At 39.2% G+C, this 14,161-nt stretch overlaps 1 protein-coding gene across 2 annotated transcripts in view; it reads right to left on the bottom strand.

Moving 5' to 3' along the window:
* Positions 1 to 13,918, bottom strand: part of LOC122667665 (protein unc-13 homolog) — a 142,199-nt gene extending 128,281 nt beyond the window's left edge. Inside the window, exons 1-7 of one of the 2 annotated variants that reach the window (XM_043864037.1) lie at positions 13,760 to 13,918; positions 13,086 to 13,184; positions 12,820 to 12,995; positions 12,670 to 12,734; positions 10,046 to 10,346; positions 9,501 to 9,567; positions 9,221 to 9,374 (exon numbers count right to left, since the gene is read on the bottom strand). In XM_043864037.1, the coding sequence (XP_043719972.1) occupies positions 9,221 to 9,374; positions 9,501 to 9,567; positions 10,046 to 10,346; positions 12,670 to 12,734; positions 12,820 to 12,995; positions 13,086 to 13,093 (771 nt within the window). In that variant the 5' untranslated portion in view covers positions 13,094 to 13,184; positions 13,760 to 13,918. The other variant, XM_043864038.1, reaches the window with a different exon arrangement.
* Between the last annotated feature and the right edge of the window lie 243 nt (positions 13,919 to 14,161).

The following is a 14,161-nucleotide window of genomic DNA, read 5'->3' as shown; positions in this document are numbered from 1 at the left end:
ATCTTCCTGGCATAAAACCACATTGTTTATCTGAAATATTAGTTTCTTGTCTCAGACAGGTTTCAATTACTCTCTCCCATAATTTCATAGTATGGCTCATAAGTTTATTCCTCTATAGTTATCACAGCTCTGAATATCACCTTTATTTTTATAAATTGGTATCACAATGCTTCTCCTCCAATCATCCAGCATTTTCCTTGTGCTCATAATTTTATTAAACTACTTTGTTAACTCTTAAGCTCGTTTACACCTCTATTGGAATTTGAAATACCATTTGGACCTACTACTTTACCTAATTTCATCTTCTTTAAAGTTTCATTTACTTTAAACACCTTAATTTCTCGCATATAGCTAAGATTTGGGTTATTATTATCTTTTTAAAATGCCATTACTTGTATTGTTTTCATTGAGTAAATTGTAGAAGTAGTTTTTCCCACTCTCTTTAATTTCTTCATCATTTATTAATATGTTAACATCCTCACATTTACTACATCTAATATGATTGAAATATTTACTCTTCCTTTTCCTCATTTTAACTAGTTCACAGGTTCAAGGCAGCTTGAAGCATGAGGGGGAGTCTTTTACATATACAGTGTGCATGACACGACAGTATTCTGGATCAATCTGGGGTATCCGTATTGCCCAGGAGCAGTTTGGTAATTGTGCACAGCAGATGGTTCAGTGGCAGTAGTGCTGGGAGAGCAAGCCCAAGTGATGTGGCGTGGGCTGATGGGGTGGCAGGGCAGCTTGGCCTTGCAGCAGCACAGGGTACAACCATGCAGCCAACTGGTGCGGCCACGTCTGCACATGGTTGTGGCACGGTGCAGCAAGGGCCCATGTGCTGGGCGTCATGCCTGCAGAGGCCCTTGCACATGGGCGCCCAGCCAGGCACAGTCGGTTGAAGCATTCTGTCGAACACCTATATGGTAACATGATTTCCTCACTGAGTTGTTGGCTCATCCCACTTATAAATATTCTTTTCAGAGGAGAGGTGTGTATAGCTCTAGACTCTTTGGATTGTGGGTGTACTGTTGGAGTTTATGTATTAGGGGTACTTTAGTCTATGTCCTTATTATAAGTCACTAGAGTTGTAATTTTATAATTTATTTTTTTACCTTTTACCTCCCTAGGGATCCCTTTGTAATTTCCCTAAGTGGGTTGTAATGAAGTAAAATAGGTGTTAGGAGGAATTTCTCCTAATAGACATGGTTCTCTCAATCTCTCTTCTTCTGCCTCTCTTCTCTTCTCTCCTCCTCCTCCTCCTCCTCCTCCTTGCTGCAAATCTCTTCTCTCTTACCTAGAATCGATCCAACTTAGAGTTCTAACTTGGTATCAGAGCTCAGTCCTCTGGTTTGAGAGTCGACTCAGCTTAGTTGGATCTTCTTTCACCTCTCTTTGGAACCCTAAGAGGATAAAGGGTTCCACTAGAGGCTGTACTATGTAAAGCATACTCATACTACATTCTTTGGAGGTCTATTCCTCGCACCAATCTGCAATGGAGGGAGTCTAGAAGCTGTTGAAGGTGATTAAAGCCCTAGAAGAGCTACCCAGAAATTTCTGCCAGTCTTTCTTGTCTCAGTTTCGATTCTGCCTCTTGGCAGATTGTTTGGCCTTGAAGCTAGGCTCCTTTGAGTCGCCTAGAGGTGTCCTTTTAAAGCCCCATGGGCTCGGTTCTTGAAGGGAGAAGGTTAGAGAGTGGTGCTCCCTTTTTGCTGCAGAATAGGTACCGCCAGCTCTGTTTTTTGTTCTTTGGTTGAAATATTTTGATAGCCGGATGCCTTGGGTGCCTATTAGTGAATGAGGATGAAAGAGTTACACCTTTTTAACTTTGTTGGGTACTATGGACTGAAGACTCTTGGGTGTTACAAGGATTTGGTTGGTATTCTACAAGTTTTTTGCTCTCTGTATGCCTTCTGGCTTTGTTATTTGCTCCTTATCTAGTTGATTTGGTTGATTTGGAGCCCTTTGTTTGCTGGTTTGCCTCCTTTGTTTGGGTTGAGTACTTGAGTGTACTCCCCATTTGAGCATAACACTATATTGACTGTTGAAGTGTCCGCATTTTTATTTTTATTTTTATTTTTTGGTGAATAAAAAATGTATTACCAAAGAAAGCCCGAGGTGGGCAAGAGAGAAAACAAGGGAAAGCGGGGGGGGGGGGGGGAAACAAGCCACTAGCCCATTAGGGAGGGGGCTTTAAAATGGTACAATCAAGGTTCCAGGCACTAACAATATGCCTATTCCTGGGAGAGTCCAACAAAGACTTGTGGGGGAGGAAGCTCAATTTCGTAGAAACGTCAAAGGTGATGGACTTCCAAATCAAGTCGAAAGATCTAGAATTGGTAGACCATCTCCGGAGCTTTCTCTCCATCCAGATATGGTAAAGCGAAGCTCCAAAAACTAGCTTCCCTATGGCATCGCATATAGAGCCTCTTGGGAAGGATCTGATCATCCAAAGCCACTCTCTATCAAAGGGGAGGGGGCGTCTGCTGCGAGGCCAAATGAACGAAAGGGTTTTTTTCCAAATGGTTTGGGAGAAGGGGCAAGCAAAGAAAAGGTGGTCGATGTCTTCAAAACCAGACCAGCACAAGGTACAAGTTGGGGGGGCAGGGATTTTGCGGTGGATGAGAAAGGCTTGGGTGGGGAGCAGCCTGAGTAGTGGTTTCTCTACTCTGACCTCCTTTGATAACCCCAACACCCAAATCTACGTTGTGAAGTTGGACAATACCAACTACTTAGACTTGTCTCGTTCTGTGAAGAATTGAAGTTGTCCCTGTGCAGTAGGGGAAAGTTGGGGTATATTACTGGCTCTATTAAAGGAGCCTGCTACTACTGATCCAGGATATCTGAAGTGGGAGACTGAGAACTCCACAGTTATGACTTGGTTGGTGTTCTCCATGAAACCTGAGATCAGTAGGAGATTTATGGACAAGGAGACTGCCAAGGATACGTGGGATAGTGTTGCCCGGACCTTTGGTCGAGTTGGTGACTATGCAAAGGTGTATCAAATCCACCAAAAAGTTACCAATATGAAGCAGGGTTATAGGAGCATATCTGACTACTACAACACTATTATATGCCTGTGGCAGGAATATGATCATTACAGGTATCTTCGACTGTCCAACTCTAAAGATGAAGTCAAGGTTTACAAGAATCAGGACGTTGAAAGGATCTTCTCTCTACTTGGTGGGCTCAACCAGAGTATGAGCCCATTCGTCTGTAGATCCTAGGAAGGTCTCCCTTTCCATACTTGGATGAAGTATGCAGTTACTTGCAAAGTGAGGAAACAAGGACAGCAACCATGGATACTGTACCATCAATGGAAAGATCTGCTCTTGTTTCTAGTTCCCACATAGACTGGAAAAGTGGGGGGAAAAGCCAAGGGCTAACTCAGGGAGATTACCATGAGAGATTTAAATGTAATCACTGTGGAAAACTGGGACACACTAAGGACTGATGTTGGGATCTTCGTGGGCAGCCCCTTGCTATGCGTGGTGGTTCATCTAGTGCCCGTGGTGGCAAGCAAGGGGGAGCTAGTGTTACACACATACCCAAAAATCCGGGCTGATTCGAACATTGGTTGTATATTAACCCAGATTGTTAAAGAGACAAAGTTACCCCAAGGGTGAGAGCTTACACACCAGTAACGGCAGTAAGGAGACGGATACCTCCTCCATGTAGCTATATTGTACATTCCCAGATGTACAACTAATAGTATGTGTTTTTCCTCCAGCCTGTCCAATACAACCTAACCCCGTAGGATCACAAAGCTATCTTTTTAGTTTTAATATTATTTTATTGGTGGGACCCACATAACCCCTCTGTGCTTAGTCAACCACATATCATTTCAATCGGGATTCCATCTACATTCCGAAATGATCAACCAAGTCATGCCTGGGGGCCCCACCGGGGCCAATTGGTCATTTAATTCGATTCATTCTTATTAGGGCCAACCAAACAAACCTTAGAGACTAAACTCATAAAATGAGTTTGATTCTTGTAATGGCCAACCAAACAGGCCCTAGTAACCTAAAGCATATAAATAGAACTCCTCTCTCTCAATTCCCATTTCATTCTTTCAACCAAACTGTGGAGGAGAAGGAGCCTTGATCGGTTTTGGAAGGGATTCTTTAAAGTTGTTTTTGCCCAGCCTTTCTTCTTGCATTCCTACACAAGGTAGGATCTGCTGTCCTCAAAGTTCTCCATTTCTTTGATGCTTTGTCATAGTGTATACCTTGCTCTAAACCTTAGTCTTGTTAGATCTTGCATGCATGGCCATATTGGCTATGCTTGTGTTGTCCTAGAACCTAGTTCATGTAATTTGATCAATGGATCATCTTGCATGTTACTGATTTTGCTTAAACCTTGAGTTGATCATTTCCTATTCCATGTATTGAGCTCTAACAACCTAATTTGACCTTAAACCCTTTTATGTGAGTCTATTGGAGCTCCATCTTGTGTATTCAACTTTAATCATGATATGATAAACCTAATTTGAATGATTTGAATCTAAGTTCAGCAACTATGACTTTGAATCTGCTCTTGGTTAGGTTAATTATATTCTAACCCTTATTTTGAGCCTTCGTAACTTGGTTGAGCTTTAATTCTTCCTAGTTGAAGCTCAATTGAGTTCATATGTGCTTATCATCATACTAATAATCTTTCCTCTCTATTTTCCCTCTTTGGTTTGGTATGTGGACAAAACCAATTGAGTTTTAGACTCAAATTCGAGTACTGCAGCAACCACCGAATGGTCAGGCTGGGCTCACTGCGGTCGTCCGGTCCCTGTGTGCTTGACCATCCGATTCCTCTCTATTGACTCTGTTATTCCCCAATTGGTTTGGGCTCCTTGGGGTTTAACCATTTAGTCTCTTAAGCTAATAAACACTATTTTTCTTAGAGATTAACACTACTGCGATGCCTCATGAGGGTTGACTTCGGGAATTGTTTGCGGGAACTCTCACATATTTGAAGGTGAGTAGGAAGTGATTTCTTTTTATGGAGTGTTTATTTATTTTATATTATGTATGAAGCATATGTTGAAACATGCATCATGTGTGATATAATTCATATATTTACATTGGCATAATGATCTTGGTTTGATAGTGAGAAGCATTGAATGTGATTGTGATTTAGAGATGAGCATGGCGTGGTTACGCATACAAAATCAATTATGTTGATCATTGTAAGAGGGTTAGTATGGCTTTGTATGGGCATCGATCATACCTTCAATCATGCGCATTACATCATGATTAGAATGCATGTGGCTAGAGTGTACCCTATACTACACCCCTTACCAACAGGGGGAAAGGTGTTGGTAACCGATAGTGATACCAACGGAATGGTGCACTATTCTTGAACTCAGATGGCAGATGGAGTTGCCCGTAACTGAGGGAGAGCTAAGGTTGACATAGGGGTTTGCCGAGCAGGATGTACACATGTCTGGCAGGCTTCCATTGCAATAGAAGTTGTTGTAGTATATGACTTATCATGAGACTTAGGCATTGTTGATGATGTTAATATCGCATCATGCATAAATCATGTGTTTGTTTGTGTGATTCCACTCATTGGGCTCAGTGGAGCTCACTCCTTGATATATCTTATTGTTTAGATATGACAGGTGGCGTGGCGATGATGGATGTGGACCCTTCATCCCAGTTTGTTGTCGAGCAAGAAGCAGACATTAAAGGAGCTTAGCAGAATGAGCACGGTGATGCATGTGCCTGTGTCAATTGTGCCTTCAGTGGCTATGGTTTGATGTAGTTGGTGTTGGATATGTTAACACAATCTCTTTTGTATAGATATTCATCTAGAATATTATGTAGATATAATGCATGTAAAGTTTAAAGAACTGTATGGTACATGAACTCTACTATTATCACATAGAACTCAATTAATGATGTTTATATTATAGTATTAATCTTCCGTTGCATTACTCTGATTTTCGTAATGATTATTGATTATTAACTGTGAGGCTAGTGGTAATGGGAATGTCAGTGGATATTCAGTCACATAACCCGGGTTAGTTTGGGTGGGGTGTGCCAGCTAGGGCTCACTCTGTGGCATCTGAGACTGAGACATCTGGACCCAAGTCTGCTCCTGATTCCCTTTCACAGGATGCTATTGCAGCCTTCCGCCGGTTGATGTCACACCTTGGAGGGTCAGCTACTGATTCTACCTCTGGAGGGTCAGCTACTGATTCTACCTCTGAAGGGTCAGCCACGTCTGCCTCAGCTCTGCAGGTCTCCTCTACCCCTTCTACTGCTCCTACTTGGATTATTGACTCTGGAGCCTCTGACCACATGACGGGTATGTCACAATATTATGATTCCTACTCCATTTGCTCTGGCCGGGACAACATAAGGGTTGTTGATGGTTCCCTTTCTTCTGTCTTTGGTAAGGGTAATGTACTAATGTGAGAGTTACTCCTTTTATTTGTCTTGAGTTTATCCTTCATGTCCCTGATTTTGCTACTAACCTATTATCAGTGAGTCACCTAACCAAATCCTTAAATTGTTGTGTCACTTTCTTTCCTTCCTATTGTCTTTTTCAGGATTTGGAGACAAAGAGGGTTATTGGCAGTGGAACTGAGAAAGGAGGACTCTACCTTCTTGAACCACGGTTACCGGATCCATCTACTGCTGCAGCTTATGTTTGTGGTCAGAGTGACCGTAGTACTTTAGAGTCTATAATGCTTTGGCATTAATGTTTGGGTCATCCATCTTTTGTTGTTATGAGGAGACAGTTACCTCATTTGTTTACTTCTTTTCCTTCTTCTTATGTTTTTCAATGTAAATCATGTATTTTTGCTAAACATTGTCGCACATATTATTCTTATCATGGTAATAGATCCACTGTTCCTTTTTCTCTTGTTTATTCTGATGTTTGGGGGCCTTCTCCCACTACTTCTTTGTCTGGATTTCGTTACTTTGTTTCGTTTGTTGATGACTATTTTAGATCCACTTGGCCTATTTTGCTGAAATAAAAAAGTGATATTTGTGATGCTTTCAAGCATTTTTATCAATTTATCAGTACTCAATATGGTACTAGAATTCAAATTGTTAGGTCTAATAAGGGGGTGAGTACATGTATGGGGGGCTCCAACAGTTCATTACTAATAATGAAATTATCCATCAACTTACATGTGTTGACAACCCTCAACAAAATGGGGTAGCTGAGAGAAAAAACTACCACTTGTTGGAAATCACCAGGAGCCTTCTCTTTGGTATGCATGAGCCTAAGACTTTTTGGTCTGATGCACTTCTTACTGCTACCTTCCTTATCAACCGGACACCATCTCCACTCCTTGGCTCCAAACTTTCCCTGGCTCTTCTTTCTCCTCAATCCTCAGTCTTCTCATTGCCTCCAAAAATCTTTTGTTGTATTTGTTATGTTTATGTCAACAAATTAGCCCACACCAAGCTTGATCCCAAAGCTCTCAAATGGGAGTATGTGAGCTTATATGGCTGAAGAGACTTCTTCAAGACTTGAGTTTTGACACTGAAGAGCTAAAGAGACTTTATTGTGACAACAAAGCTGATATAAGTATTGCCCATAATCTGGTTCAGCATGATCGAACCAAACATATTGAGGTTGATCGACACTTCATTAAAGAGAAGCTGGATTCTAGTTGCATTTGTACTCCTTTTGTGAAGACAGGAGATCAAGTAGCAGATATTTTCACCAAGGGTCTCATTCCTGGTCTATTTAGTACCCTATTGTGCAAGCTGAGAATGTATGACATTTATTCTCCAGCTTGAGGGAGAATGTTAGAGTTTATGTATTAGGGGTACTTTAGTCCATGTCCTTATTATAAGTCACTCGAGTTGTAATTTTTTTAATTTATTTCTTTTTACCTTTTACCTCCCTAGGGAGCCCTTTGTAATTTCCCTAAGTGGTTTGTAATGAAGTAAAATAGGTGTAAGGAGGAATCTCTCCTAACACACACGATTCTCTCAATCTCTCTTCTCTTCTCTCCTCCTCCTTCTTGCTGCAAATCTCTTGTCTCTTACCTAGAATCGATCCAACTTAGAGTTCTAACTTGTACATGGTACACCAACCTAGGGAACAGGATTGAGAGAGGTGTTTGTGAACAATAGGAGCTATGATGTGAGAAAGACAAAGAACATGCTTTGCAATAAGGTTTAAATTCATAGAGCTTTGTAATACTTGTTCAATTTGCCACTAGTGCCATATATATGCCATGCATTAGTCTTAATCCCAACTCCAGTAGTGTTAAGTCTTCCGCTATGTATGTATGAATTCTATGGGAGTTGAGTTATTTATACAAATGTGAAGGTGATTCCTAATCAATGCCCGTGAGGGCAGACTTTTTACCCTGTCCGGGTTTGGAGTTGTTACAGCAAAATTCGAAATTTCATTCCTTGGATCGCTGAACAATCTTTTTAAACAATATTGATTAGCACACTTTTGAGCCATGAATGGTACACTGCCACATAATAATCAAACATGTTTTAACGTGCGCTAGGAACAGTTGGCATGGAATGGTCTCCTCTTGTTCCTGGAACAATGCCAAACAGGCCCTGAGCTTTCAACCCATATCAGGAACAAGATCCTATAGCTACCGCACCAGGGACACGATCCAATATCCTTCTCCTAGCACTTAAAAACTGATTTCCAAGCATTCAAAAATGTATTTGAAGGACCATGCCACGACCAATGGATCACCAAACTAATTGCAACTCACATCATTTTTTAAATCCTTTTCTCTACATATATAGCAACTAGGGTTGACGGCTAAAGAATAAATAAAAGGTAAAAAATGCAGATGAAAGTTACTAGCAGAAAATGTAAAGGTGTTTTCTGTACTTTATTAAAGTCAACTTCTGAGTTCTGATAAGATATTATAGCAAAGTTTCATCTGTTATATGTGCCCAATTGTTCCCCACAAAATCAACATTCATGAATAACCTATTAAACAACCAACTTACCAGCATGAAGTTTATAAATGGTGTAATGGCTTCTGATTGCCACAAACCATGCCAAATCTGAGAATATGTACTAAATTACAAGAACATATAAGATGGGAAACCATGCTACAAGAGACCAACCTCATATCAAAAGGCAACCCATGCTACTGACTTGAGAAAAATGAGCAGTGTCAACTTTCAACAAAATAAAAAATTGAGAATAGATGTGAAATAGATCATGCCAGGATAACAGAACACAGAAGGGAAATGAAACTAAAAATAAGTAAACATGCCTCCAGCTGGATGCGCATGGTCTCCAGCAAACCAGCTAACCCTGGGGCATGTTCAGATTGGGGCACAACATGGTCACTCTTGCTACGAGCAAGCTTCCTCATCAATCTGGATTTTTTGTCTTTCTTTTTTTCCTTCGATGGTACAATTAGGCCCCTGTACACTTTAATTAATGAGAACTCAACATGCAAAAATTGAACACAACAAAAATGGTAAAGATTTACCAAAAAATATCCATGGATCCATTCAAGTGAAGACACTGCCCAGAACATAGAAGCATACCCTGAAGCCCCAACAGAAGCCAAAAGAACTTCATATGCTGTTTCACGGAGGTCATCATCAGTAACCCCTGCAAACATTTATGGTTTATAATCACAAGACTGGAATGAATAATATGAGACCATCCAAATCACGAGATAAAAGGAGTAGCAGTGTAACATCAATAGCTGAGAAGGGTAAATGTGAATGAAAATTTACTGACTGACCCCATGAGAAGGAATCATAAGGAGCAAGTTGAACTTGTTAAAAGGGCAAGGAGAAAATAAAATAGATGTGATTCAATAATAATAAAACAACATTCAGAATACAAGTACAAATATTTCAAATTAAAGAACCATGGTAATAATCCTGATATAAGTTTTTTTTTTTCAAATGAAAGTCCCGGTAGATAGGTGATTATTTAAATTCTTTATTCTGCTACCTAAAAGAATGAAATCTAGTTAAGTCACTATTGTGATGCTTGCACAAATTTTCATCTCATAATACATACAAAGTAGTAAAAAACTTCACTTCATGGGTATCCCAGTATATTTCTTAACCATATTTACCAGTTGCAAAAGGAGGCAATCCTAACACAATATCACTGGCATTAGTTGGATTCCTTCTTGAAGCCCTGAGGCTCTCAACTTCCTCTTCATCATCATCATCATCCTCAAAATCCTCAATGTCATCCACAGTTAATTCCTGAAGCTGTGTAGATTGAAAGGACTGAGATTTTGATAGGTTCGAGTTTGACACAATGGGTGAAGGTGTGTAGACAGGAATTGGTGGCGGTGCCCTCCCTGGGGGTGAACCTGAAGGCTCAGGACTCGTAACTAAAAAGAATTCACCTGCCGAACCTGCATTATTCTGACAAACATAACAGCTTGCAAGTAAGTTGTTAACATGAGAAGTAACTCAAAAGCCATCTAACAAATTCCACAAGAAGCATAGAACAGATAACAGACACATATCATTGATCATATCATTACAGTTAAGGAACACTTAATAAAAAAATTTTGCTAAGATACTATAAAACCAGCAGAACATATTCCCCATGGTATTGAGAAACTATACTTACATAAAGGAATGGACAAACAGAATGATGTAGATCGAACCATGAAGAAGATCACGGGGGGCGGAAAAAAGTTACTGTACACGTGAACAGTACCTTGCGGTACTGTTCAAGCGACACTGTTCACGCAAACAGTAATTTGGGACTAATATGGACAGCTGGCTTAGAGGGGTTGATTTTAGGTGTTATTTTTATTATTAGATATTTATTTAGTTTCCTATTTGAATTGTAATCCTAATTGGAAATCCTAGTTAGACTCAAGTTTCTATTTTTAGGATTTTTATTTTTATTCCTAGAAGCTGTCTTAGGTTTTATTATAAATAAGTATGTGGCTGAGCAGAAAAGTGACAGCGATTGAAGAAAAAGAGTATGGATGAAGCAATCGTGCTTAAAATATAAAATTGATTATAATTTTGTCCATAAAATTCTTTTAAGTCTTTCTTTCCATAGTTTCAACACTGGCAATAACCTTAAGTAAATTAGTCCTAGACCTATTAATTAAAATTCAAGATATCACTAAGTACATACAAGTAGAGGTAATTCACAACAAGAGTACCTGGCAAGTCAAAGGAAATCCTCAACAATAAGAGAGTGCATCCTATGTTCAAAGAATGCGGGATCAACCAACAACCTCCTTTTTCTTTTCATTTCCTCGTTTTCTTTTTCTTTTTAGTGTTAAAGAAGGTAAATTTGTTAAGCAAGACCCAAGAGAGAGGGAGGCATGAGACCATCGGAAAAACACTAAGCCTAGTAAAGGTCCAAAGACTATTATGGAGAGAAAACAATTTCATAAATTACAATCAGTCCCTAAGAAATAAGAATTGTACACCATCTTAAAGTCGGATCCATAAGTTTGGGTTTTGCTAAATTGATCTTGAACTAGAACCCGAAGAAACTATATTTCTTTGAAGAGGCGAATCAAGGTCTGAATGGATTTTATTTTGGTCGATCACCTCCTTATTCATTGTGCCTCTATAAGAGTACTTTGGTCCATTACGCCATTTCCTAGCCCTATTTTGTGTTGTGTCAGCCTCCCAAAAATTTTATTGAGTTATTCGAACAGCTAGATCTTTCTTTCATATAGATTTTCTATTTTCTAACTGCATTGGTTTGGTACTGAAAATACTGTTTTGTAAAGGAAGGATAGATAATGAATGAAAATATCATTTATCCCTGCCGGTCCATTTATGAGACATGAATGGGATAAAAGTCCACATCAAACCCCATACTTGGTCGATTTCTTTCTGCCAAAGGAGATCAAAATTGTCTGAACCATTTTAATTAGGCTCAAGTCTGGCAGGAATAATATTCTAAAACTAACAACTCATTTATTTCCAAACCTACTCATTTACTATCTATTATTTGATTCAGTAATCCATCATATGGAATGAGTATAAAGTCCAATACTTTGGTAATTCCTTATGGGGAGATGAATCAAGATAATTTTTTAATCAAAGCACTGAATTTTTGTTTTTACTTCGTCGTAATAATATCTCAAGGTCAACAACAATAACTTGGTATATCTGCTATTACATAGTTGTCAAGGCGTCGCCTAGGCGTCCAGGCGCCTTGGTCGACTATTTGGTGTCTCCTTGGTTTGCCTTGGGTCACCTAGACGCCGTGACAACTATGCTGCTATATGACCATTAACTTGTACTAGAATGCTTTTGGCATCTAATAAAATTCTTATGGCCAATGGTTCCAGACACGGTAACTTTGAGTTTCAACAAGCCACTATCCGAGGAGGATAAGATTCATAAGAAATAGCCCTTCCTATCCAATTGTTAATCTGTTTTGAAGGAGCACGGGACACTAATCTTTTTTTGTGAAATGTAGCAGCTGATTCCACTTTACCCTGTTGACAGAGCCAATCTGCCTTTATGTTTGTAGTATTAATTCTGTACACAAGAGGGTACGAGGGTACCCCCTTTCACTCACAAACTAAACATACAACATTAATTATCAAAAAGTAAAAAAAAAAAAAAAAACAGAACAACATTATAGTCTGTCACAAACTTCCCCATAAACTCCTTCAAAGTACTCAAGGTAAGAGCGATTGAGTGAACATGTCAAGAATAACTAATACACAATGGATCAGCAAATATAAAAATAGATTACCATGGATGGGAAGCCAGTACTATCATGGTACGCTCTAATTGCTTCTGAAAGTTCAAGCATTTCACCTACATCAATAAACAAACACATTCAGATGGCAAATCACAATTATAATTATTCCAATGGGATTAGGTATTAAAGATGCTAGTTCACCTTTTTTAGCACAATTTAGGACATAATCAATACTGACTTGATCTAGATCCACATCATCTAATGAAACGGCACCGGGAGGCATTATGACTTTCTTGACCAAGTTGGCAGAGAGGATAAAATTAAGAAGTACACGTCGATCACGACGATAACGTTGTAGAAGCTCAAAAGCATTTTCCCTGAATTCATCATTTCCAAAAATTAAATGAAAATGGAAAATCTCCATAATCTTCAAGCTTTAAAAAAATATATATAAAAAGGATACATACTCGTCCATGGCGATCAGGGGCTCCCACAGCAAGTCACTGATGATTCAATCAGATTAAAAGGCAAATATGCATGGATTGCTCTGCTGCCTGGAAATATTCCCAAAAAAAAGAAAAACACACGCATACACACTTTCATTTTATTTTTTATTTTTCAATCTCTAACGCTAATAATTACAGAATTCACACACTATTAGCAAGACACTCTACATTCTATCCATTCCAAAATTACCAATTACATTATCCTGAACAATAAACATAAAGCACCGAAATAATTTCAGATGCAACACAACAACAGAACCAGTAATCATATTCAACAGCAAACGACAATCATTAAATTATGAACAAAAACTAGATTAGGCAACTTAATGTTCAACGTTGAGATCTCGAAATCTCTACAAATTATCCAACAGCCCTAAGCCAACAAAAGGGAGTACAGCCATGAGAATTGACCGGTGCGGCACTTAAAATTCACCATTTGACCGGAAATTTTAGACCACAAGGAGTTCTTCGAAACAGCAGAGTGTCAGATAACTCAAAATGTAGTAAAAATAACATAAATTCAAGAAAAAAATAATAGCCAATGTAAATGTAAAACCAGAAAAAGTAGTCAGAGAGTACTAAAGGATGAGATATATACTCCGCCATTAATAGAAATCACTATAACGATGAGTATCTCCGAACAGAGCAAGCTTTTTCCTTTGTTTGGAATAAAGGAAGGTCAGAAGATGCGGAGATCAATCAAAGGTGAGAGACACACAAGAGTCGCAGAGATCTAGGTAAGACCAATCAAGTCTCAGCTGTCGGAGTCGGAGATTTGGACCGGTGGGCTTCTTTAGTTCTTACTTATTCATCGTCTCTTCCGGGTTTTTTTTTTTGGTTTTTTTCTCAATTTATCGACACTACACGTCGACACGAACACGGCATCGGGAACTACGGCAAGCCGCAAGCGTGACTGCACTTGTGAGCGGGACCCAGATTTCAATGGATCCCACTAGATATCTCATGTGGGACCCACTCGTATGTGAGTATGAATTATATTCCTATAATTTTTTTCGGTGGAATTATATTGTTAGAAG

Source organism: Telopea speciosissima, chromosome 7 (assembly GCF_018873765.1).
Source record: "Telopea speciosissima isolate NSW1024214 ecotype Mountain lineage chromosome 7, Tspe_v1, whole genome shotgun sequence".
Classification (NCBI taxonomy): Eukaryota; Viridiplantae; Streptophyta; class Magnoliopsida; order Proteales; family Proteaceae; genus Telopea; species Telopea speciosissima.
This window is presented reverse-complemented; position numbering and strand designations above follow the sequence as displayed.